The sequence below is a fragment of the Gadus chalcogrammus genome, chromosome 13 (genome assembly GCF_026213295.1).
Source record: "Gadus chalcogrammus isolate NIFS_2021 chromosome 13, NIFS_Gcha_1.0, whole genome shotgun sequence".
Classification (NCBI taxonomy): Eukaryota; Metazoa; Chordata; class Actinopteri; order Gadiformes; family Gadidae; genus Gadus; species Gadus chalcogrammus.
In genome coordinates, this window is record NC_079424.1 from 8918063 (window position 1) to 8945370 (window position 27308).

At 44.0% G+C, this 27308-nt stretch overlaps 2 protein-coding genes across 4 annotated transcripts in view; both read left to right on the forward strand.

The window, feature by feature from the left end:
• chd6 (chromodomain helicase DNA binding protein 6) overlaps nt 1-7247 on the forward strand; it is a 54837-nt gene extending 47590 nt beyond the window's left edge. Inside the window, 1 exon segment of the mRNA XM_056606889.1 lies at nt 94-7247. Within this exon segment, the coding sequence (XP_056462864.1) occupies nt 94-1482 (1389 nt within the window). The 3' untranslated portion in view covers nt 1483-7247.
• Nucleotides 7248-10140: 2893 nt separating this feature from the next.
• The window catches only part of rspo4 (R-spondin 4), a 17548-nt gene continuing 380 nt past the window's right edge, over nt 10141-27308 (forward strand). The window contains exons 1-5 of one of the 3 annotated variants that reach the window (XM_056606885.1): nt 10141-10480; nt 13954-14142; nt 14674-14811; nt 17471-17677; nt 26225-27308. The exon at nt 26225-27308 is cut by the window's right edge and continues 380 nt beyond it. In XM_056606885.1, coding sequence (XP_056462860.1) covers nt 10402-10480; nt 13954-14142; nt 14674-14811; nt 17471-17677; nt 26225-26733 — 1122 coding nt within the window. In that variant the 5' untranslated portion in view covers nt 10141-10401 and the 3' untranslated portion in view covers nt 26734-27308. The remainder of the gene's footprint in view (nt 10481-13953; nt 14143-14673; nt 14812-17470; nt 17678-26224) is intronic. The other 2 variants (XM_056606887.1, XM_056606886.1) reach the window with 2 other exon arrangements.

Consider the following 27308-nt stretch of genomic DNA (forward strand, 5'->3'; position numbering starts at 1 on the left):
AACATAGGAGGCAGTTGTTGAGTAATGGTAATACAGCATGAGTAAACATCGAGTAAACATTGAGTAAAAAAGCAATGCTTTTCCCTGCGCCAGGGTTTCCTCCCGGAGGTGAAGTTCGGGCGGATCCTGACGGAGCCGATCCACAGGGACCCGGGGTCGCGCCGGCGGGGGCGTCGGCCTCGCAGCGAGATGCCCAAGCCCCTCCTCTCCGTGTCGGAGGCGTCGGGCCTGGCCCCGCCCCTCTTCCTGAACGGGGGTATGATGGGCAGCATGGACTCCATGGTGGCCATGCAGAACCTCCGCGCCGGCCTCCCGGGCATCCCCATCTCGGGCATCATGGCGGCCGGCTTCCCCCACGGCTTCGCCGCGGCCGTGTCGGCGGCGGGGGCAGGGGGCTCGTCGTCCGAGGACGGCAAGAACGGCCTGAGCATGCTGCCCATGATGCTCCACCACAGCATGTCCCACCCCCAGCACGCCATGTTCAGCGTGGGCGCGCTGATGTCGCCCCACCCCAGCTCCTCCTCCGCCGGGGCCGCCATGGTCACCACGACGACCACGGTGCAGTCGGCGTCGGGCGACCTCAGCCCCTCCCCCTCCCAGAGGTCGATGACCCCGGCGGAGCGGGACGGCTCATCCCCCTCCTCGCGTTCGGGAGGAGGAGGAGAGGGGAAGGACCGCAGGAGGGAGGAGAAGGGAGGAGGAGGAGGAGGGGGAGGGGGAGCAGGCGGCGACGGGGGTCAAAGGTTATCGGGGGCGGACGCCGTAGCCATCATCACCTCCTCCAGCGGCGGTCACCTGACCTCGAGTCACCTGAGCTCGGGTCACCTGACCTCGCAGGGTGGTCACCTGAGCCTGCAGGGCGGTCACCTGACCTCGGGTCACATGACCTCCCAGGGTGGTCACCTGGGCTTCAACCCCTTCCTCATCCCCAGCATGTCCCACGGCCTCCTCTACCCCCACATGTTCCTCCCCCACGGGGGGGTCATGACCCTGCCCGCCATGCCCCCCACCCCCCCCAACGGCCCCCCCGCTGGCAGCCCCAAGCGGAGGAGGAAGAGGGTGAGGGAGGAGGAGCGGTTCAGGGAGGAGGAGAGCGAGGCGAGAGGAGCCGAGGAGAGAGACGCTGCGGCGCAGGCGGAGGCCGAGGCTCTCCTTCATCCATCCAGCTCGTCCTCCTCGTCTTTAGTCCTCCCCTCCTCCTCCTCCTCCTCCTCCTCGCTATCTGACCCCCCAGCGGCCAACCAGAACCCTATCACCCGGGAACCTCAACCCCCGAACCCCCCTCCAACCGGGGGCTGCTCTGGGGAGCAGAGAGAGGAGGCCGGCGAGGGAGGAGAGGAGGTGGAGAGAGGAGTGGAGATGAGGAGAGGAGAGGAGTTAGAAGGAGGAGAGGAGGTGGCGGGAGCGGTTGTTACCAGAGAGGAGGAGGAGGAGAAGGAGGTGTGTGAGCCCGACAGACGTATGGAAGGAGAGGAGGGCTAGTGGAGAACAGAAGGGAACAAGGGAACGAAGGAGTACAAGCGATTCCACCTTCACCTCCACCCTCGGGCGCTCCTCCTTGACTGCAGTGTAAAGTTTGTGTCGTGTCCGTCGATGTTTATGTAAAAGACTTTGTAACGATGACCATGAGGACTCGGTATGATTCTATATGACATGTTTGTACACCTATAAGTACACCCCACAACCCGCCTCTATAGTGCTCCTACAGAGGACAAACTCGTCTGTCAGTCTTTCTCTTGGTGCAGAGTGCAAACAAACTCCTCCCCGCCTCCTCCCGCCTCTCCATATCGGAGGAGCGCTTCAGTATTGGTGTGTGAATAGTATCGTAGTGATGTGAGCTGCTGTCTTGTTGATCTACTTTGGGAGGTTAGGGTGTTCCAACCGGGCACACTATGGTGGGACACTGAGCTTCTACACAGACATGGAGACGTGGACTGTTGGTTGGGAGGGAAACTGACTGAACATGTGGTCCTACTCAGACGATGTTGTTGCCTCAGGGTGAGAGGTGAAAAAGTTACAATCAACAATTGAGTCATTTTGGAGACTTACGGTGAATACAGTTAATCAAGGAGCTGGTAGGGGTTAGACAGTGAATACAGAGACAGTTCATTAAAGACCAGGTAGGGTTTGGAGAGTGACTACAGAGACCTTCGTTAAGGGGCAGGTCAGGGTTAGACAGTAGATACAGAGAGAGACAGGTATGGGATAGACGTCTTTCTCACGGAGGCCTGCAGGTAGATGAAGTATGGAGAGCAGTTGTAGTCAGACCTCCCGTATAGTGCACAATTCTGTCGTTCATCCTGTACTCCAAATTGACTTGGTTGTATGAATACAAGAGTCCAGATTTAATTTTACAGAAACCTCATTATCTTTACATATCTGCCGATAACTATAGATGAGGTGGTATTTGTAGATCTCTATCGATGAGTTCCCCATGGATGGTGAATCATATACAGGAATCTACACATACATGAAGAGGTGTGCGTAGATTCCTATAGATTCCGCTAATGACTAGTCCACCCTGAAGAAAATAAAACATGTCTGAGTCGGACTGCAGGAGAATGAGAGAGGTTCTGATGCTCAGAGTATTTCACCCTGCTCTCCCTTGCACACATTGGTGTTCTGAGCGACAAGTTGAACTAGCCGTAGGCTTTAATAGAGTTGGAGGAGCTAAGGACCCTCTAGGTCATGTGACTGGGACTTGGAGTACTTTCATTGGTTGGTTGGTGGCCAATATGATTAGGGTTCTCAATTGTTCTGAATGCAACAACATGGAGAGTCCATCAATTTAATCAGTTCCCAAATATTCCAGTCATGTAACTTAAATCTTAAGAATTTGTCACCTTTTCATTTCCGAGACGATATCAATGTTAACGTTAGAAACGATCATTGGATATTGATTATGTATTTGTATTGTCCACCTTTTAACAGTAGGATCATGTTGTATCAGTGTTAGAATGCTACAAGTTGGATGAAACAATCCCGGGCATGAATGTTGTATCTTGAGTTAAACCAAGCCGTCTGCCAGTCACCCAGATTTCATTTTAGTTTCACTTTCATAATGTTTTTGTTTTGAAGCCACCATGCTGCTGTGTGGCCGCGTTCAAAAGAAAAGGTCATTGATCTCCTGTCTAGGAAAAATAACCAGTGCTGTGTTCCAATATCCATACTTCCATGAGTCACTTAAACGTGGTGTTTGTAATAACACCGTTCTTTTTTCAGTAACGGGGTAATCTAACTAATAACTGTTTCCGTCGTTACAACGCTGTAACTGTATGTTAAATGAGGTGCATTACTATTAATTGATTGTGATTGAACTACGTAATCCGAACGCACCCCTGGCTCCACACACAAACTGCTCGGGAGGAGACCGGGTGGGTTAACAACGAGATAAGCAATTATGATTGGCTAAGGCAGAGTCATGTTTCATGGTAGCCAATCGGATCCAGTGTTTTTACAGTCCTTTCAGTACACATATTTTCGCCCGATCTGAATTGGAACGCCCTACTTACTCAAACTAAGGCTAGTAAGTACGGATTGTATGGATATTGGAACACAGGAGAGAACAAAGGAAGAAACCAAACTAAGATACTAAAATATGACTCCATAAACGACCTGGAAGGGTTTGATCGGACATGGGAGCTGAGAACAATCCTGAGATTATTTGGTTTCATTATTTTTGTGAGATGTTTGTCTAAAGATGTTTTTGTACATTTTTGCAACACATAGTCACTTTGAACCCCTGTTGGTCCTGTTACCAGGCCCTAATTAATGTACTTCCTGTTTGAAAGGCAACACACGGCATCACACACTGTCCAATAAGCAGCCAGGGGGAGGGGAGAGGATCCCAGTAGAAGCGGTTCTATTGGTCGGTTGGGTTCAGAGGTGGAGGAGTTGGAAGCATTGTCAAGGGACTTGTAATGTTGTATTTCACGTAAATTGTTTGTTCGGAAAATCTGATGTGTCCGTATTCAGCCGTTTGTCTCAAAGGGAAGAGTATGAGAAGCCAGTGGACAGGGAGGGGGGAAGAGGAGGGAGACAAATAGCGTTGTAATAATTATACTCCCGAGTTCCCCTCGATCCGCACGCAAGGACGAAAGGTGTCACTCCATCTCCATCCATGGCTGTATATCGCTTTCTAACTCTCCTCATTCACTCTGCGTTTGCTGGTCTTGATGGTCCACCGACCGATGGCGTGACTTACATGGTGTGTTTGTAAGGAACCATGTTGTCCTCTGTGGGATGCAACACTCTACATTAAGAAGGGGCAAATCATAGGCTTTATTTGCTCTCATGACAGGGTATGTATTTTGGTAGGGGGTTGTACGTCAGTGTTGTTCTTTTTGAAACGATGTCGGCCTGTTTTTTTCTTCTGTTACCTGTAAATGAATACATTTTTGCACAGTATATTTTGATGAATGTTTACCTGTCAATGTACTGTCTGTTCTTTCCCCTTTTTTTGTTAGGGCGCGTGTTGCCTTTCTGTTTGTGTGCTTGTGTGCTTGCATGTGCACACATGCACACACACAGTTCTGTCCCGGACATTATTATTATTATTATTATTATTACTGAGCTGTCTATTTTATCTCTCTCGCCCCCGAAGGACACCTTCAAAAAACAAAAAAACATGACAGAATTATTGTTGCCTTGTCACAATAATGTGGCTACATATAATTTATTGTACACTTTATCTTTTTTTTTTTTTTGCTTTGCCAAATTCACACCAAATATGTTTTTTGTTTCTTAGATTTCATATACTCCACGTCACATGCCTTATTTAGCTAGCTTTATATAGCCACTTTGTTACGTCTTCATATTGGAAATTATTATATCAAGACTTAAGTTTAGTTGATGTTACCCATCAGATGCATGCATACACAGCCTTGCCCATGGGCAAGAACAACCAGAGGGGTAGAAGTGAACTGGTAGTACTCTGGTGCCCTAGTTCAAAGTCTCTCATTGAGACTCTTGTGTCGCCCACGTTGCCTTTTAAAAGTTTGATCTGGAATTCTAATCAATCGGCCTTGAAGCACAAAGGAGAATATGACACAGCAGTGCCTCTGAAGTCCCTTTAGTCTCTATCGACTGTGTAACAGCCTGGCAGTGGCACAGTGGCTCCCATTGCTGGGAGGTGGGATCTCCCTGGCTGGGATGGCACTGTTTGCAGACGATTTCATGTTTTATCTGCAGTTGTTAAGGACTAAACCAGGTCTCTACAAGTAGCATCTGGCTAAGCAACGCACACGTTGTATGCATACAAATTAAGAATTGGATCTTTTGAGTTCTTGTGTGTCTAAATATCGAGCGATTTGGCAACAACGTACCAAAAGATGACTATAATAGAGTTCAGTTTGTTTCCTATGTTTTAAACCAACAAAAACACCATCCTCCATAATTCCACAGCCCACTCACGCACCCAATGTTTTGTTACTTGTTAGCTCAGGTGCGAAAGAACGAGTATAACATTCACAGGTCAAGTTTGTTACAACTGTCAGAGGATTTTCTAAGTCTTGTTATGCCATATATTATCTTTTCTTTGTCTTGGCTGTGTTTGTTGTTGGCTCTTCTCCTGTAGCTCCTTTCATGGCACTTCAAATGTTAAGTAAAGTAATGCAGATGTATCTCTGGTCACAAATCTGATTCCAAAATATTGCAGATGAAGTCTGCTAATGTTTCACTAATTCTTGTTACATGTTCTGACAAGCAGTCAAACTGTGATGAACTTAACTTGTGCCACATAGCACATAGGTGGAGGGGTAAGTTAAATTAGCCTGTTATATAACCAGTGAGTATTCGACTGAAATTCAACATTGTACCAAATGAATGAATCACATCAAGACTGTTTTTGTTATTGTATGCACATTAATTGGAAGATTAGTATTTAACAAGAACAGATGTCGTTCATGCAAGCAAAATATTTTTCATGTTCCAAGTTTCAAAAATAATTGATTGTTAGGGAAAATCCAAACCCGCTGATCCCAAACTGCCAGGATCCAGGGCTAAACCTTCTCAAGATGTATTACATGTATTACTAATAGTGGGTTGTACCTTAGAAAGATCCACCCCCAAAAGTCTGTTGCAGGGGAAACTACTACATGTCTTCATGAATACTATTTCTTGTATATATAATATTTAGCGTATTATTTCCCTCCACAGCAGCAAAGGAGTAACACTCCAGGTCCATTACTCTAATGCACTTTTAACACATTTGATCCGGTTTCGATGCGACTTCTGAGTTCGGATCGCAAACTGCGACTACTTTGCGATTGGGATTCAGTAGTCTCATGAAGCCCAATGTCTAACAGAGAAACTGCTGTGTTGACGGTATTCAAAGCAGTTTCTCTCTACAGTCTGACAAAGGGTCACTTTTCATAGCAGAAAACGACAAGTTAAAATGGTAAAACAGGCAATCAGCATGTATTAGACACGTATCACTATAGAATGATATACCGAGAGAAATAAAAACACTTGCCAAACATGCCACCAACACACTGCAAATGGTTTAACTATTATTTTCAAGGTGTCGGTATCCAGTTGAGTTACGTTAATGTCTGTCTGTAAACCACCTCATCCGAACCGTTCTGCTAACCGCTATCAACATTGACCCAGCAGCACTGCTACATGACGCTAACGACGATACCTGGTTGATCCAGACGTACAACCTCCGATGGTGAATTAAAAACTGTTGTGGTGTGTTATTCCGTTTTTTTTTCAGTTTGTAGCTAGCTCTGTAGCTGGCGCTAGCTCGGTTCCCCCCATTTGGACCAATATCATCATCACAACTTGGTATGTGTGATCTTTTATTGTGCAATAAAAGACGACTTTCAACTTGTACCTCAGATGTCCTTGGTCTGATTATCCAAAATATGCCCTGTGCTTCTCTGTTCTAGGTTTTTCATACCAACCCTGTCAGTATCGTTCCTAATCACGGGCAGATCTACAGGGGGCCAAGGGGGGGCAGCCCAACTTTAGAGTCTTGCAGCCTCCCTATTTTTTTTTAAACTACTCATGAAAAATAAACCGTCACTATGTCCACAAGCCTCCCAAAGCATTGAAACAAACAATAATGAACCAAAGGTGTATAATTGGAAATTTAATCTTAGGCCCCTGCCCCTCAAATACTTTACCACGGCCCTGCATCCAACGCATAGCGGAGCTCAGCTCACACCGTCTCTGCCACACGCAGCTGGAGTGCCGTGCAAGGCTGCAACAGAGCCCGGCAAAGAGTGGATTGACTTGCCTGTCCTGAGCATCTGAAGGTAATCTCAGTTTCCCCTGTAAAAGTGTAAACTCACCATTTGAACTTCGAATCTAATTGAATGCATGCTAAAGGAGTTTGAGCATCAGCAATAACGGCCAGTCCATTAATAAGCCAAAAGTGAAACGCTCGCTCATTGTGTGTTGAAGCATTTTGCCCGATTATTTTTGATTTTATTCAAGACGAGAGAGGCTTGATAAAATATTTAAAAAACTGACATTTGAAACCACTTCATAACGTTTAACAAGGGGTCCCCGTTTTAGGGCGAAGTTACAACACTACACAATTCTAGCTAGGAGATAAAGCATTTTTATCTTTTTTTTTCTTTTTTTCTTTTTTTTTTTCTTAGCTAGGCTTTAAATGCACCCAGTGCAACTTTCGAGGCTTAAAAATAAACATTCCATTTCTAGTCTTTTTTACACGTAAGTTTCAATAACTCCATACCATTACATACCGACATTCAAGCAGCAAAAATGAGACGTCGTTGTGTGGTGAGAACTGATAGAAAATCGATAACAACAACAATGCCGCCATTTTCTTTATTTTTTGTAACCTACAATAAATAAAGCAGGCTTCCAGTCAATGGAAAAATGGCTTCTCCCCACCGGCGATTGTTGTTGTTTACGATTTTCTATCAGTTCTCACCACACAGCGACGTCTCATCTTTGCTCCTTGAATGTCGATATGTAATGGTATGGAGTTATTGAAACTTACCACGTGTAAAAAAGACTAGAAATTGAATGTTTATTTTTCATTGAATGTTTACATAAAGTTGCACTGGGTGCCTTTAACCGACCTAGGCGTACTACACAATTCACTTCTCTCAAATCACAGCAATGAGAATGCACAAATTCAACCAAGTCACGTCCTCACGGCACGTCCCTAAAAAAATACAATTTGATGAAGTAGCCTAGTAGGACATGGCCATACAGTGTATATTTAATATAATGGTTTTAACCAAATCCTTTTACATCTTTTTTTAGACTCTTGCAGGCCAGATTAGCTGGACAGTGTCAAGCAAGATAGATAATGAAAAGGAAAATTGCGAAGAAAATTCTGAGAAGTGCAAATGAGGAAGAGAAGGAGGGAAAGGAAAAAGAAGACAATAGGCCTATAGTGAGAGAGCAGGAGGAAGCCACAGAAGGAGATAAAATAAGTGATGGAGAAGATGGAAAATAAGATGAACGTGAGGGATGAAGAGGAGGCTTCAGATTCAGACAGAGGGACAGAGGCAGGGAGTGATCAGGAGGCAGATGAAGATGACAGGGATGCAGAGGGTCCTGAAGTCCCAGCTGGACCAAATGGTATGTTTCTATTCTCCTTACTATACATTTCAGTGCAGTAAAATAATAGGTTACTCACTGTGTTATAAAGTGTTTATAGTTATTGCCTATTTTCTGTTGTATACCGAATGTTATGGGGTAAATATTTACTCTTATTTTATCTTTTTAAGGAAGAATTCGTTTTGTTAGTGGCTGAAATACACCAGGCAAAAATACTTAAATAAACAGAGCAAATGGCAAATTTCCACAAGTTTAACGAGGACTGCTATGCATGCATTTATTTATCTGTAAAAAAAATATATAGAATCAATTCGTATATCCAAATTTGCTTTATTTAATATAAACTAGCGTTTTTTATTGAAGTAAGGCTCAGGAATAATTAATTAATACACCAGGCATATAAAATAATACTAGCCTTGTGTATAACTATTAATAGAGTCAGGAACAGGGCAATAAGAAGACGCTGAACAGGGGCCCATCGGAACCATCCCTCTTGTGGCCAGTAGAGGGCAATGACCTACTCAGGCCAGGGCTTTCCCGCTAGGAAACTCCTGTTAATGTTTTTTATTCGTGGCCTTAGGATGACTCTACCAGAGTTAATGTCCAAAAGAAGCCCCTCGTACCCCCCTCTGTTTCCACCTCCATACCCTTTGCAGAGCAGAGCATGTCGAGGGCAAAGAAGTCTTTTCCATCTTGTGGTAGAAGCGGCTAGGGATTACACAAATCCTGTCACCATAGTGTAATTTGTGCTCTATGTTCTATAGTTAAGATGGGGATGCAATGCACAAAGAGACCTAGAACGTGTCTTATTGGAAAAGGTAATGCCTAACTCTTTACATACTAAGCTATTCCTGCATAGAATACGGTTAGGCTTTACACACAATCCAATAAAACACTAATTTAATTACTGAAACGCAGTTCTGACAGACATACATCTAAGAAGAAACGAGCGGGAGAGGGAAAGAGAAAGCAGATGGTGGGCGGTAAAGTGATTTTTACTTTGGGAGAAATCCCTTTGGTATCGAGAGCATCGCCTTCTGCCGTAAATCCTCCAACCTCCCTCGAACTACCTGTCCAATCAACCATCCTGTGTCCTTACATGAAGATGTCAAGACCCTTAAACCCGGAGAGATTTGAAAGGCTCCAAACCAATTAAAACGGTCCATAAAGACCGGTTTAATTGGACAGTTCAAAATACAGAAATGGATTTAGGAACTACTGAAGTTCAAGAGTTTAAACTGTCCATGAAGAGTTATAGCAACACAATCATACAACATCAAAGTCCATAAAGAGATAAAACACCATTCAGTAAGAATCAAAACAGTCCATCAAGAGTTAAAGCAGAGCCTCACAATCGATGAATAGAAATATAACAAGTTAAAAAAAGCATATAAAGAGAACACTGTATATCATGAGTAAAAACAGTCCATAAAGAGTAAAAACAGCCTTTAGAGAGTTGAACCAGCCCATAAAGCCTTAAAGAGCCTTTAAAGAGTTAACAGAGAAATCGGATAAGTGCAGATTGTTTGGCTCTAATTTTAAGGTGGGTGGCACATTGACCGTGTGTTTCGATAGGGCACGCGACAGAGGTGAATCTCGCTCTCGCTCCAGTGCACCCCGCTCCTATCTTCACCTCAACCTCTCCTCGTGGGTGAAAGGGGGAGTTCTCTCCTCCTCCTCTCCCACCTCTCCCTGGACGCTCCTCCTTTCTCTCCACCTCTTCCGGGATTTTCACACTCCTTTTCCCTCCGTCCGTCGAGGGAGACTCTGGATTATTAACCGTCTTCAGACTACCAACCCTGGAGTGTGCCACGATGCCCTGCCCAGGGGTGTGAGGCAGGAGCTCGACCAGCCGTCCCGATGCATCTGCTGTTGCTCTCCACCGTGACCTCCATCCTCTGGACCGTCGCTCGCATCACCTCCGCGCTCAAACCCTCCGGTGAGCTACGATCAAACTCCCAGGCGATGGGTTGTGGTTCTAGGCATGCGTGGGATTCATATGCAGCCTCACGATTTCAATGTCATCAAATATCATGGAAAATTATAGCAAAGCATTTTGATCCATGCTCTCAATACATGGGGAATGCTTTGAATTTCAACTTCACTGATGCCACATTTTGGCTTAGAATAATTTATTCATTTATTGAAAGATAATCCGAATAAACAGTTGTTTCTGATTGGTGAATAGGTTGTTTTAATAGTTTTTTTTGGAGACTTGCAATGCAATTGTTCCAATATTGTTTGATGGTTTTCAGCCTCACATGGAAAATGCTTTGCTATAAAACAAGACGTTTGCTTTGTTTTACTCTTTATGTTTTTTTATTTATTATTTTTATTGCTTCTTGGCACTTGGAGATCTTGGAATTTATTATATGTTTTTAATGTTCTCAGCCTCACCTGGAAACGGCTGTAATAAAAGTGTAAACATAAAACAAAAAATGTCATATCTAAGCCAGTAAATACTCATAAATACACAAATTAAACTATTATTCATTCGGAAAGAAATACCTACTGCCTCAATACTACTTAGTGGTTGGCCTGTGTGGGAACCATTAAAGGAGTTAAAACTAATAATACGTAATTATAAAGTAATTTCTTTCTTAATTTCTAAGTACTGAACTTTATTGATCACTCCGTATCCGTCTGTATCGGTTGCACACAAGGCATGATCTCAAATAAACTAGATACTAAATGTATTGCCACTTATTGAGACAGAGTAGACTTGCTGGATTGTCTTTGAGCAAGACACCATACCAATCATCCATGCTGATGTTGCTGTCTCTGTGTGGATTCATATGTGATTAATGACATTCATAATTTAAATATAGGATTAATAATGTTAATTATGTTATAAAACATACAATAATGTGTTTACTTTTCCAATTCGTTCAAATAACCTGATAGGTAATATGAACAATAATAAATACACTTTATCAGGTTAATTAATTTATTACTGCCTTTTCACAATATATTTTCATTACTATTAGACAATATAAATTGTATTTACTCGATTAGACATGCAGTAAACCTTTTTACCTCTTTATAAATGAAAACTAAAAGGCAAATACATTTCCAAAAAATATAAATATTGAATATAATACATGCATCAGATAAAAAAAATCTAGCTTCATTCTAAAATGATGAATACATTTATTTATTAGTGCTATTATCGAAAGTGACTTTTAGGTGAGGCTGATAAATCAGATTGTTATTGATCTAACCAGGTGATCAATAACAATCTAAACTTCTGTTTAGCTGTTCAAGTTCTCCAGAAACCGAGGCGACGCCAAAGCAGATAAATGTTTCCTGCTATTTGTTAGGATCACTCTGTCCGTCTCCTCCTCGCCGCCAACGCATTACAGTGTTAAGAGCATTCCCCCGGGCGAGAGAGGTGGTTAGAGGGAGGGAGACGTCGGACGTCCCGCTCAGTGCAAGCGCTAACTGGTTGTGACAGCTGCTTAGCGCTATGCTAACCCATAATGACATCAATCTGGAGCGACACCGAACCACTGGCCGGAGGAAACGCAGAGACCCAGAGGGGATCACGGTGTTTCAGTCAGTGCTGGACACGAGCGACGCAGCCATCTGGGTCGTTGGTGTTGCACTTGTTTGGTGTTTGGGCTGGCGGCTCTTGGGAAAGAGAATCCTCATGAGACTCAGCTGGTTGGATAAAGGTTGAATAACAAAGTTTTTCTGATCCACTACGAAAAGATGTCTGTGTTTTGTTATAAAAATGATCTGAAACTAAACAGAAAATCCAGAACCAAAAAACTTTAGAGTTTATTAATAGCGGGGTAGGAGCCGGTCGGTGGGTTCTCAGAAGGGTTGCATGGTGTGCCGGTAGTCACGGTAACGCTTGTGAGAGTGAGGGGCCTGACGCCACTCAATGGCTCCTGGGGTCAAGCGAGGTGGTTGGCGAGGGGAGTTGACTTCTGACCTTCTCCTCAGAGTTAATGACGAGTGATTAACTATCTTCCTCTCTCTTCATCATCATCATAATCATCATAATCATTAGCATCATCATCTTCGTCACCTCCTCCTTTCATACCGCTACTCTCCTCTTTGGTCTCCTTCACCTTCTGTCAAACACACAGTAAGTGTGTGTGTGTGTGTGTGTGTGTGTGTGTGTGTGTGTGTGTGTGTGTGTGTGTGTGTGTGTGTGTGTGTGTGTGTGTGTGTGTGTGTGTGTGTGTTTTGGAGCATGTGTGTGCTTTATGTGTGAGCGTGTGTGTACATAACAGTGTGCAAGTGTGTGTGTAACAGTGTTTGTAACAGTAAGTTTAAGCGGGTATGTGTGTGTGTTTGAAGTGTGTTCTACTCTTCTGGTCGCCGCAATATAGTGCATCACGTGTGTAATCATGCACGTGCTTTTCACATCTCCGCATTTCCCCCCCCCTTTGCCCCTGTGGCAAATGCTAGCATACCATCATGAAAGCCTGGAGGAGCCTGGGCTACACCTGGCTTTGGTTAGAAAAACAACGCAATCGCATGCGAGGTCAAAGGTCAGTGTTTACCGCTACCTTAAGCCGCGCTCCTCTGGAGGTCTGCTGAACCCTCAGATCCCGCGGACCCCTCCGATGTGGATGGGGTGGGGGGCGGTGTGAGTGCCAGGAACGACTGGATGAGTCCCCCTACCTATTGTACAAATATAGCTTCAGCTTCCACCTGCTGACACTAGAGTTAATATAGTTTTGTTTAACATCTTGTCTGTACTTGTTTGTTATTAATTCTTTGAAGCATCATGTTTAACATAACGGTTGAATAAGGAAGGATTCCAGAGGAGCAAATCAGAACAGTTCAGGTCCTCTCTCTGGTCCTCTGCTAATTGTTATCTAATATCATGTACCCTGGGACCAATGAGTGGTGGGGTGGCGCACCCACCCTATTGGCTGGCAGCATCCGTCATCAGAACGCTGACCTATCAGACTTCGAGCCTGCCGTTTCTGGTTGACTGATTGGTAACCATGTTCCCAGGTGTTCTCATCTGACGACGGAGGAGCGTTGTAAGCGGGAGAAGGGCGGGACCTCCGGGTGTCTGTCTCACTCGCATGTTTTGGATGTTGCTTTGTCAAATTCTGTGTCAATAATCCTCAATGTATATTTTTCTTGGAGTTTTTCTGTTATTCTCTTTAATGTTCTAATTCCCTTTCTCTGGCGCTAACCACACAGCACACAGGATGTTAGGAGAATGGAAAAGGCGTTGTGGTAGAGATGGTGCTATAATTCTTGACCATCTCTCAGCCTAGCTGATTGATACCAAAACGATACCCATTTGATAACTGATTGACAACTGTTAATACCCAATTGACAACGGATTGATTACATATTGATACCTTGAACGATACCGGATTGATAACTGATTGATTGATAGTGGGTCTGATTCATTCCTGATGGCTGCTTCCCTCTCTGCAGGTGACAGAGAGATCCTGGAAGACTGCCGCAGCTGCCTGGATTGTTCCCAGGACAACGGCTGTGTGCGTTGCCCCGAGCGACTCTTCCTGTTCCTGCAGAGGGATGGGATGTCCCACCATGGTGTGTGTCTGCAGGCCTGCCCCCCCGGGCACTACGGGCAGAGAGGGAAGCAAGCCAACATCTGCATGAGTAATTAGATATTTAATATCATCTTTAATCTATGATATTATGAAATACAATTTATCATCTCTATAATATATATATATCAATAACATATCTTAATATGTATAATCATGTAATCAATTTAATTATATAATCTATACTCGGTAATAATACCAGCCATAATCTATAATTAAATCATCTACATAATATAATATAGTATGCATAATAATATGGTCTAGAATCTATCATAATATAATTTATTATCCATCGTATCGTTTATAATGTAAAAAAATATTCTCTATTATATTATCTATAAAGTAACATAATTGAATTGAATCAGTCATATTATTTAATCTGTAATATCAAGTATATTTTATATTATCTTTAATAATGTCCTCTTTAATCCATCATGACATCCTCCATAATCTTTAACCTGATTATCTATAATCTATAACAATATAATCAACTATCAGTAAGAGTCGGTCGGTCAGTCAGTGTGTCTGTCTGTCCGTCCGTCCGTCCGTCAGCCATTAAGTGCATTTCCTTGTGCTCTTCCAGGGTGCAAGTCTCTGGACTGTGAGCAGTGTTTCAACAGGGACTTCTGCACCAAGTGTCGTCCCGGGCTGCAGCTCTACAAGGGTCGGTGTCTGACCCGCTGCCCCGCCCGCACCTTCCACCACCACGGAGACTGCTTGGGTGAGTGGCCCGTGAGTTAGTGAGCTAGCCTGGAGGCTGATAGCCCAGCGTGTTGGCATCTAGAGGTTAGTGGTTGATTAGCCTGTTGATTAGGTTTGTCCGCCTGTGGTCAAGTCCTCTTCAGCTCCAGATCCAGAAGCTCTGTGAGGAGAGCTCTTTAAACATCTTGACAAGACACATATGGGGAGGGTTTTATTCTCTAGTGCCGTACAGCATATGATTTGCTTTTAGTCTTCACACATTCTGCTGCTGGAATGAAATCCTGAAGCCTGATTGTTTTTTTAAGATCACAGACTCCTCTCTGGTAGACCACGGAGAAGGGAATCGAGTTGGACGTTTAGTCCCTGACACACAGTTTTTAGTATCAGTTAAAGTTTTAGTTTGCCGTATAAGTCAGTCCATCGGCCTGACGTGTGGTTTTACATTTACAGAGCGGTGCAGACCCAAGTCGAAACTATGGCAGTTCGTCTCCACAGAAAATAAAATCAAACTGCTAAACTGCAAAATCCAAAAATGTGAATTCAGCTTAGAATGCAAGCACTATTACAGCATTCATTTTAAGGTTATTACAGCACTTTTTCGTCTCGAATCACTTTTGTTTTCTGCTGGGCTTTGCACAACGATACTGGTGACCCCTCCAATAACAACCACACTGATCTGATGCGCCCTCAAAGAAACAATCATCGGACAATAATCCGATACCCGATTTGTCAAGCCCAAATTTTGCTAGAAGGATCTTATCCAGTATGAAATGGAAAGTACAAAGAGGGAGGAAAAAAAAGTGAGCCCACCAGTTGGTTGTGGCACATGCAACAGCGGTGAGAGCCAAGACGGTGGGGCATGCCAGCGTATGCAATCCAATGTGGGGTGACTTTGCTGCAACGAGCGGGACTTTGGTGCAGGAATTACAATCTTATCGTTTGGGAGGCTTCCCTAACCTGATACACATAACCTTCTAGGAATGTTGCCCTTGGAAACTGTTTAAAAAAAATTATGTATCACCTAGATCAGGTAGTTTCTTATAGGACACAGATTGGTCATAACCACTGGCTGGGTAACATGAATTTGAATGATCGTGATCCAGCTGCTTCGCAAGGTAAAGGCTTGACCTCTCTTGTGAAAATAGTTTGTCCGGAGCTTGAATCAATGAAAAGGGGCAGCATCCTCTTCAGTGTGATGCTGCTGTGGAGAATGTTTGTCACATCCCTAAAAATCCCAGGTAGTTGTGTAGGTTGTGATGCTATTGTCAGTGCTTCCTGTATCATTGCGCACAGCCCAGCGGAAGAAGAAACGGTTATTAGTTACAAATAGTGCTGAGAGACATCATTGAACCGTTAGAGGAAGAAGTGGTCTCACTGTTTGGGTCCAACCCCTTAACGCTACGTACAAATGTTGATAAAAGGAGACTTTATCTCTGTGAACTGGTGTGCAGAGTTTAGACACATGATTCTGATTAGCTGGGCTTTCACGGGTTTCCCTTATTTTATCTCCTGATCTCTCAGCGGTCAGAACCTCCTACTGTTTCTCTTGGGGTAAGAGGGACGGATGGCTCCTACATCTGTCTTCACAACCTCATCCTTCACATACTGTATACACATTTTAACTCCAACCCGACCTCCAACCCCTCCTCTCTCTGCCCTCACCCCCAAACCTTTCTCTTCTTCTCTTCTCCTATCCACCCCCAACCCTCTCTTTTCTTTCCTTTCAACCCCAACACCCTTCTCCTACCCTCTACACTCACCCCCCATCCCTTTCTCCTCTGGCTCTTCAACACCACCTTCCCTTCCTCCCCTTTGCCTCTCTTTTCTCTCTCTCTCTCTCTCTCTCTCTCTCTCTCTCTCTCTCTCTCTCTCTCTCTCGCTCTCTCTCTCTCTCTCTCTCTCTCTCTCTCTCTCTCTCTCTCTCTCTCTCTCTCTCTCTCTCTCTCTCTCTCTCTCTCTCTCTCTCTCTCTCTCTCTCTCTCTCTCTCTCTCCCTCTCATCTCTCTCTCTTTTCTCTCTCTCCCTCTCTCTCTCTCTCTCTCTCTCTCTCTCTCTCTCTCTCTCCCTCTCATCTCTCTCTCTCTTCTCTCTCTCTCTCTCTCTCTCTCTCTCTCTCTCTTTATCGATTCATTCTTTCATCTGTCTCCTCCCTTCCTTCTCCATCTCATCCCTCCACCTTCTACTTCCCTATATCCTTCACCATCTAACCATATCTCTCTACCCCTCCCCTCCCCATATCTGTCCCACCATCTCCTTTATTTCCCCCCCCTCTCTATCTCTCTCGCTCTGTCTCTCTTTCTCAACCCTTTCCCCTCCCCCTCTCTGTCTCTTTCCCTTTCTGTCCCCCCTTTCCCACATCTCATTTTCCTCTTGCTCTTTTCCCCTCTCTCACTCTCTCTTTCTCTCTTTCTCTCTACCCCCTCCCTTCCCACTCTGTCTTTATCCCTTTCTCTCCCCCCATTCCCACCATCTCTCTTTTCCACTCTCCTGCTCTCTCTCTCTCTCTCTCTCTCTCTCTCTCTCTCTCTCTCTCTCTCTCTCTCTCTCTCTCTCTCTCTCTCTCTCTCTTTCTCTCTCTCTTGCTCTCTCTCTCTCTCCCGCTCTCTCTCTCTCTCTCTCTCTCTCTCTCTCTCTCTCTCGCTCTCTCTCGCTCTCTCTCGCTCTCTCTCTCTCTCCAGAGGACTGTGTGTTGGTCCCGGGGGGGGAATGGGGGGAGTGGACTCCCTGTCTGCGTGGCGGCGCCCCCTGTGGCTTCCGCTGGGGCCGACAGAGGAGGACCCGCCAGCCGGAGCTGGCCCCCAATAGGCCTGAAGAGAAGTCCGAGCCCCCGTGTCCAGTGCACAGAGAGACACGCAGCTGTAGGATGAAGAAGAGATGTGAGAAAGGTGACCGCCAAAAACAGTTGCTATGTCCAACATGCCCACTTTTATTAGCGATGACTTTCTCCACAGAGAATTATCGCCGCTTGGGAAATTTGTCTCGGCAATTGTGAAAATTCTTTCTGGTTGTCAATCCCCTCGCTTAGAACACGTGTTGCCTTCCATGTATAGGGATTTCAAAATGCCTTTGTGGAGTCTCTGTGGTTGATGTCAAGTCGACTTTATTATACAGCACATTTCATACACAAAGCTGAAACATAAAAACATCTCAAACAATGAAATGAAAAAGGATTTAAGAAATGCCTGAAAGACGTTTATCAGATAGTTTATAATCAGTAAAAGACTAATCAAAACATGAATTAAAGAATGCATTAAAGACAATTGAATAAAATAATAGATTCAAATTGCATTATAATTTAGCAGAAAGTGTAGTCAGGGTTGGAGCAATTCTCCGATCTTGTTGCTTATTAGCTGAATCCTGCTCCTCCATGTTTTGTTTTGAGTTTGACCTGGTCCCAGTTAATCTGAAATGTCTAGAAGGTTCATATATCTTTCTATATTTATAGGTGAGCAGCAGTATTTTTTAATCAATCCTCTGACATACATGTAGCCGATGCAGGGATTTTAAGAATTGGTGTAATGCGTTCAAATATTTTGTTCTATGTAAGAACTCTAGCAGCTGCATTCTGAACAAGCTGTAGCTGCGTAATGGCTTTTTTTGGAAGGCCTGCAAAGAGAACCTATTAAAAGATGCATGGACAACTTTTGTTTTGACGTGAGTCTTCTTAGTCTTGTTAGTCTTTCAGTTGATCGTAGGCCAATTTAATTTGACTTATAATTTAGATCTGAATCCATTATAACGGCCAAGATTTCTGGCTTCTTTTTCAATTTTTAAGGAGAGGTACTCGAGGTGCTGGCTAACTGTCTCTCATTTTTGCACCAAAACCATTATATCAGTTTTGTCCTTATTTAGTTGCAAGTAAATCTGGCACATCCAGTCCTTGACCTGCTCATTGCACCGCAGATCTATAGGACGATAGTCAGTTGGTGATAGGGCTATATAGATTTATGAATCGTCCGCATAACAATGGCAAGCAAAGTTGTTATTTTGCATAATTAGGCCTAGTGGATGTAGATATAGAATAAAGATGGTCCTACAATGGAGCCTTGGGGGACTACACACGTCACGTTAGTTATTTCAGATAAATAGTTAGTAATGGAGAAAAATAAGTTCCTGTCTTGTAGATTTGAGCTGAACCAGTTTAAGACTGTGCCGTAAAGCCCAACACAATTTTTCAATCTGTCCATAATTATTGAGTGCAGTGTGTAACAGTGTTCAATGCTAGGGTCCAATAGCATCGATATTGGATATTTTCTTTGAGCCTTTGAGAAGACAAATATCTTTTACCACTTTAAAAATAACTGTTTCGCTGCTATGAAGGTGTTGAAAACCTGACTGGAAATTCACTTGCAGCTAATTGAGTTTTTAAGAAATCATTAATTTGCTTACAACTTTCTCTATGATTTTACTTATGAAGGGTCGATTTTATATTGGTCTGTGGTTGTTAATGATAGCATGGCCAAAACATGTGCAGGATTGCATGCTGTACCGTTTCTCCAGTGTCTTTACCAAAGCTGTAAACCCAGCCATGGTCCCCGTGTTGAGGGGCATCAAATCTTTCCCTTTGAACTCTGCTATCTTCTTAATAATTTTGCAGTGCAGTTTTGTATCTCGTTCCTATATACTCTTATATAAACATTTTAGTCAGTGATCTCTGCCGGCTGGTATTTGGCCTACTTGACAAACTAGTGGTTGGGTTGTCACGTGAGCGTAGGGTAGCATTGTGTACACGTGAACCTCACATGGCCCTGTGTTTCAGATTCCTACCCTCTGATTGGTTAGATTGTGTAACACTAAAACAAACACTTCAAAATGGAAATGTTCTTGCTTTCTATTATATTGCGTTGTCGTTTTGAATTTGATTAATCGTTCTGACCTAGAGGGTAAGATAGTGGAATTTCAGACTTTGGCTTACTCCAAAACAAATCGAGTGCATATTGAAGCCCTTAAATTCAAAAAGTAGCCCTTAAGCAGGTTGATTTACTGTCAGATCTTATACGCATGCAGGGCAGTAAGGCACCGGTCAATGATTGGCTCACTGTAGTTTTATAACGCTTTTTGGGATGTAAAAGCATTTGATGGCGATGAACCCCAATACCTTTGGTGGAGTGACAACTGCTAAAAGGTGGTCCCAGACCAAAGGGATCATGGCATCGGGGCATGGTCTCTGAGATGAAGAGCTTTAGAGGGACATTTCTTTACACCAGGACCCCGAAACAGAGACTGAAGTGTTCGCAGGAAGACCTTGTACATGGGCTGTGTGCGGTCAATTCATCAACATAAGCTGAGAAGTTAAGACTGACCCTGTATGGAGGTAACAGTGGAGTTGGCAGCTGACGAATGGCCTGTGTGCTATAGATGGGAATGCCGTTGTTTGCGTTGAGGGGAGGTCGAGACGCCGTTTCATTCTTACTGACGCATACATTTCAAAACTTTCTCGCCAAATGACCAAAAGACCTTGGCTCCTAAGGTGCACGTTGTGTGAATGGTAGACGAGAACACCTTTACTGAGAAGTTGGGTTACGAGGACTTTGGGTCATGAGGGCCCTGTCGACGGAACAATGGGTGTGTTTGGACATTTTTCCAAACACCAGTTATTTTTTATTTCGATTACATTTCTTTTCAATTTTGTATCCATATTTTTCCTTCTCTCCACATACTTAACTGGCAGCTGTCAAATAGTAAATGTGTAGAACTAATAAAGGTGCTTTGAAATGTTTGATAGAGAATGGCCTGACCTGAACGATGATCAATCTATCTTCCAACACACTGGAACATACTGTCCTGCTTTTCCTCTCTCTCTGGAACACACAGGCCCTACCTTAACCACCTGTCTCTCTCGTGAACGATCAAACATTAGATTCTCTCTCTCTTTCTCCCTCTGTCTGGCTGGCTGTCTTTCTGTCTGTCTCCCCCTCCCTCCCTGTCTGTCTGTCTGTATGTCTACCTGCGTAGCTGGCTGTCTGTCTGCCATGTCTCTGTCTCTCTTCCGTGTCCATATTGGCTCCTTCTTAAGACAAAGGCGGTGCCAACAAAGTCTTCACTCTCAACCAGCCCGGAAAAAGGTTTTTTGAGCATGATGGATACCAGCAGCTCTGAGTTACGAGCTGGGCAACTCGTAGCTGTGCATATGTATCCCGGGCTGTGCGTATGTACCCCGCAGTGCCCGGGGCTGGTCCTGCCCTGAGCCCTGTAGTCCTGTCCCCAGTGCCGCGGTCCAGGGCCCACATGCTTCACACGGGACACATGCTAGCAGTTAGCTGAAAAGCTTTGTTAAGACGTATTTATGGTGGCGATAATCTTCCACTCACACACTGATTTACAACACATCAAGAGAGAGAGGGGGCGAGAGAGGGAGAGGGAAAGGAAGGAGAGGTGGTGGGAGAGAGAGCGAGAGGAAGGAGAGATGTTGGGAGAGAGAGAGAGAGAGAGAGAGAGAGAGAGAGAGAGAGAGAGAGAGAGAGAGAGATAGAGAGAGAGAGCGTGGAAGGAGAGATGGTGGGAGTCAGGGAGAGGGAAGGGGTTGATTTACTAGTCCCTGGAGGGAGAGAGATATGATTTAAGTTTCCTTGTAGGGAGAAAGCATATTGCGGCACGCATTATTTATGATTCATGCAATGCCCACAGTTTTTTAAGAAGCTTAGAAGCTGCCCAGCCCGTAACTCAAAGCTGATGGTATCCATCACACTCAAACATTTTGCTGGGCTGGTTGAGAGTGGAGACTATGTTGGCTGACTATCAGGCTATCAGGGACCTGTTGACGTCTGAAGACCGTTGAACACCAACGTACTCTGCGGGAAGAGGGTAGCAAATGCCAGCGTTATCCCTAACCCTAATACCTAAGAGCTGTGCACGCCATTTAACAGTCCCAGAGCGAGAATTATAAGATAATTTGGCACATATTTACCCATATTCTGTTGTTTTGTGCCAAATGCATCATTATGCGTCCACAAGGGGAGTTAGTGGGGTTAGAAAATCGCATTTGTATTTGCTATTTCCCCTCACATTTCAAGGGGAATGAACTTAATACACACCCTCTCTGGAGCGAACCCAAATGAGGGTCTAGTAGAAGTAGTAGAAGTAGAACCAGAACTAGAGATAGATAATAAGATGGATAGACAGATAAGGGAAGAATGTATGGCTAGATAAATAGATAGATAAAAGTATATTGAATGAAATAGATGGATAAGTCAAAAGAATTGATAGATCAAAATATAAAGATATATAGAGATACATATATAGTGTGTTTTTTCCTGGGGACTGATAAAAACCAGAGATATCAACAGGAAATGATATCATAGCATTAGTCATTTAGTGAGGGACATTCTCCCTGGTTATGTTGCTTAAACTGGGTGGAAACAATTAGAGAGTTTCAATAAAACCGGCCTTGCAGACCCAATCAAAGTCTTGAGGGCGTCCTTCCATCTCGGGGCGGTGACATGCAGAAGTCTTGTGTGCTTGTTAACACTATTGCACCAGCATGTCTTTCTTGTCCTGGGTTAAAAATGTGGACAACAAGTGGCTGGAAAATCATTGATCTCAACATTCGTGTGGACTGAGCATACGTGATGGACGTCCCATTGGGTGATCTGAGTTAGTCTAGATGATGTATTTCTACACAACGGACAGGTGGAGGGGAGGGTTGGATCTGTGTTGTGTTGTCAGGTCATTCAACCCAAAAAACACCTTATGCAGACATCTCCTCTCTTCTGAAGTACCTACCGGCTGACGGCATCGAACCCCGCACCTGCTGTTGTCAGCAGGGGGGACATCAGCTAAAGAAAAGGAAAGAGTCTGCCAAATGCCCGCTCCCTCTCGCCCTATCTAAATCGCGCTTGCTCCCTCTCTCTCCCTCTCGCGCTCTCCAACATTCGCTCAATCACTCTCTCCCGCTCTCTGTCTCTCTCTCACAATCGCTCACTCGCTCGCTCACTCTCTCTCTCCCCCCTTTCTTTTTATCTTCTGCCTCTTTTCTCTTTCTCTTTCGCCCTCTCTCTTTCTATTTTACTCTCTTTCTCTCCTCTCTCTCACTCACTCTCTTCGCCCCTCTTTTAATTTCTTTTGCTGTCTTTTTTTCTATATCTCACACTCTTCTCCCTCCTCTCTCTCTCTCCCTCACACTCTGTTTCTAATGTTCTCTCAGTCTCCCCCGGTGTCTCCGTTTCTTGTATCTCTTAGTGCACATGCCGAGGTTAAACTCAGCATGTGAGTGTAAGAGTTTGTCTGTTGTTTCACTTTGGTAGGACATTATGGGTAGTCATGCTACGATTCAGATACCGAATTACCGTTGAATTCCCTCATCTACTATTATAAGGCTGTCTAGTTGCAGCTCAAGGGTGGGTGAAAGGGGGAACACATACTGGATTAGGCAAGGCAACTTTATTTATATATTTATATTAGGGTGATTGAAATGTCTAAAGTGTTGATCAGCTCAGCGATTGTGAAAATGTTCCAAAGTAGGAAATTAGGGATTCTGTGGGGTTATGTTTGTCGGAGGGAGACCGACGGAGTTGACCTCCGGCTGACGTGACATGTGCAGACCCCAGCTCTCTGTTGACTGAATGGGCCATCGGATGGTTGTGGTTAGCTAGTCTATTCGGTCAGGAATCAACCACAACGGGTGGTCCCCTTAATGGGAATGAGTACATTAGTAATAAATAATAAATGTATTATTATTATTATTAGTGTTTTATATAGGTTTTTTCAGTTTTACCAAAGTTACCAACAATGATTCGATTTGAGTTATTTTCATCTATAACTTTATCAGCCCATTGTTTTTGCAAACCATCTGGTCGATGTTGGAATTGACCGTGGAGTTGATCTGATGCAGAATTGATTTCAAAGTGATTTAACGCAGAGGTATCCCGTTATTCAGAAATATTGCACACCCTTGGAACATTATGCAGCAATAAGAATATAGTATTCTCCTAACCAAATGATTATGAAACACCCAAAGCATCCATTAGGAAAACCCACCTCTTCCAATGGGAATGGGGCATTCCATATAGCTTGACACATAATGGATTATTAGGCCCCTTTAAACGCAGCGTGTTTACTGGTGCTATGAGTCATATGAGTGTGTGAGAGATAAACAGGTATTATAGCTCAGATAACAGTGTGTTCCAGAGATGTAGAAAAATATAGCTAGTATAATCCAGAGAGAGAGAGAGAGAGACACACACACACACACACACACACACAGAGGGAGGTAGCTAAGGTACAACAAGTGTGTTCCAGAGAGAGAGAGACAGGTACAGCCAGTGTGTTCCACAGAGAGAGATAGGTACAGCCAGTGCGTTCCAGAGAAAGAGGCAGGTAAAGACGGAGTGCTCCAGAGAGAGAGACAGGTAGATAAGGTAGGTTATTTTTTCCAGTCTGTTGAAGGATAGATTGATGATCGTTAAGGTTTTTATTATTGTACAAAAGGATGAAAAAAATCGGAGAGGCAGCGAATAACTCTCTGATCTCAGGACACTCATATTTATCCTTTAATTTATTGAATTATATGTTTTGTTGTGTTTCATTGTTCTATCGAGTTACAGACCACCTGTCTCTCTACCTATGTCTTTGAATATGTGTGTGTGTGTGTGTGTGTGTGCGTGCAAATGTGTGTGTGTGTGTGTGTGTGTGTGTGTGTGTGTGTGTGTGTGTGTGTGTGTGTGTTTTGTTGGCCAATCTAGCTAAATACAAGCTAGATGTATTTCGACACAAATCTTGATTTACTTAAAATGGCTGAAAGATGAGTTGCCACTCATCTGGTTCTGTCTGTGGAGACAGAAAAATAAGGAGGGAGAGAGTGGGGGAGAGGGAGCTAAAGACTTGGCGAGGGAGAGGCAGGGGAAGGGAGGGAGAATGGGGGCGAACATCGAGGGTGAGAGAGATAGGGACAGACGTACACATTTTGTTTTTACCTAGTTTCTCTGAAATGTTCTGGTTGATGCAGAGTGGACACATGTTGTTGGCATATTTTGGTCCCATGTTTAGATGTGCCCTCTTATACCCTCACTGCACTGAATATGAGTCATAATATGACTCACATTCTGAATATGAATCAGAATATGAGTCTCATTCTCTCTCTCACTCTCTTTCTCGCCCCTGTCTCCTCAGTGGAGTGGAGCAGACGAGAGGGGACTTGAGGGGGGGGGGGGGAATGTTTGTTTGAGTTTTTGCAGACACAACTTCTTTTTTTTGTTTCCTGTAATAAACCATCCCATAATAACTGTCATGTTGGTAGCAATCTGCAGCCCACACCATTAAACCCCCAGGCGAAGGTCCAGTTAGCTTCAAATCAAACAAAGTTTGTTTACATTCCTAATTAACCAAAAACAACTGCGACCTAATGGCTTCAGAATGACAGCAATCATTTAGCAACTGTTAGCTAGCGGCTAGCGCGCTGGGCGGTGGGACAAGACCTCAGTGGCGCTAATGATTAGCTCCCGCTAACAACAGGAACCCCATGAGACGCGCTTAACAACAGCCTCGTAAACATTTTATTCGCTGCATATGTTCATATGCAGTATATTCTTAACTCGGGGGCAAGGTTAAATGGAAAACAACAGAATAATTTCTCAGACTCCAGCTAGGAGCCTATGTATGAACAGTGTACACATATATGTAGTATGCTAAAGGCATTGTATATGGGATTAAGATTTTGAAACACTAGCACCATTTCAACAATTTATTCTGGGGGAAAACCTGTACATTGTATGGATTTTCTTAGATTTTTATAGCCTTTTCTCTCTTCTAAGAAAACTCAACGTTTTTCTCAGAACAGGACTGGACTCTGTACAGTACACACAGACACACGCAGGCTTTTCCACCTTTCAAAATTACAGCCCGCTGGTACCCCTCTCTGGTCATATCCCAGACGTAGGAGCGATTGGAAAGAACCCATTTGGCCGCCTGATATGGTGTTTGATGTTTGAGAGTTATGTCTGAACCCTTTTCTGTACTTATTTACCATTTGCAAGGTAATTAAACACACGCTTGTCATGTATCTCAGTGAGTTAAAACCGGTCAAACAGCAGATTTAGAAGGACGATGTTCAGACCAGGAGACAGGGTTTGTGTCCTGTTTTGATTATTTTAATCATTTTGACTCAAGATTCAGTTGTCCTCACTGTGGCTTGGAACCTACTTGATTTGAGGGCTGGGAGTTAAGCCCTCTGAGACATTGATGAAGCCCAGACCATAGCTGTAATCCAGAACAGACTGGCTGTGATAAAGGACAGACTGTAGCTGTGATAAAGGACAGACTATAGCCGTGATGAAGACAAGACTTTAGCTGTGATAAAGGACATAGGGACATGTGATAATGGATTGACTGTAACTGTGATAATGGATGACTGTAACTGGGATAATGGATGGACTGTAGCTGTGATAAAGAACAGACTGTAGTCCATTATTTACATTCAAAACGTTTGCTTCTGACAGAAAGGAAACCAGGACTTGGGAGAAAGAAAGAGAAGAAGAGATTGCTGCTTCAGTCCGGTGGAGTTCCAGAGATAGAGACACAGACACGGCGAGACACACAACCGACGCGAGAGACACAACCGACGCGGGAGACACAACCGACGCGAGAGACACAACCGACGCGAGAGACACAACCGACGCGAGAGACACAAGCAGAGCGAGAGACGAAACCAACGCAAGAGACACAATCGACGCAAGAGACACAAGTGGAGCGAGAGACGAAACCAACGCAAGAGACACAATCGACGCAAGAGACACAAGCTGAGCGAGAGACACAACCGACGCGAGAGACACAAGCGGAGCAAGAGACACATCCGACGCGAGAGACACAACCAACGCGAGAGACACAACCAACGCGAGAGACACAACCGACGCGAGAGACACAACCGGATCGAGAGACACAAACGCAGCGAGACAGACAGACGGAGCAAGACAAGCAGACGGAGTGCCCGACACAGACGATTGGCTAAAGATTGACACGCTCACACGTAAACAAACACATGTATGGCGGCATATCACTGCAAAAAATATATAATAATCGAGAGCAAACACAACTAACACATCCGTGCACACAAATCATTATTACAAGCACTGTAACTGTACTCATGCTCAGTAATTCCCCAATCTCACATAAAGTGAAGAAGCAGCCAACTGACGCACCCATACGCACAAATGCTATCTTTGCTCTCGTGCTCGCAAAAGGTTTTCCTGCACGCTCTTATGTTTTTTCTCCTCAATCAGATATTTCTTCTACGAAAGAGATTCTGACATTATTCTCAGAATTCTCAAACGTCCCTTATTTAACCTGTAAAATTTAGTCTGTGAGATTAAAGCCAGAATTCAGACTTTATTCTCAGAATTCTGATTTTAAACTTGGAACTCAAAAATAATAACAGCGCTTATTACACTTCATTAGATGATCGCTGTCTTATAATTTCACCAAACTACGTTACACGATCTACTACGAGGCAATGCAGTACTTAACGTTTATATTTCCTGGTCTGTTGATATTCTATATACTCTAAGTATATTCTAAGTAATACCA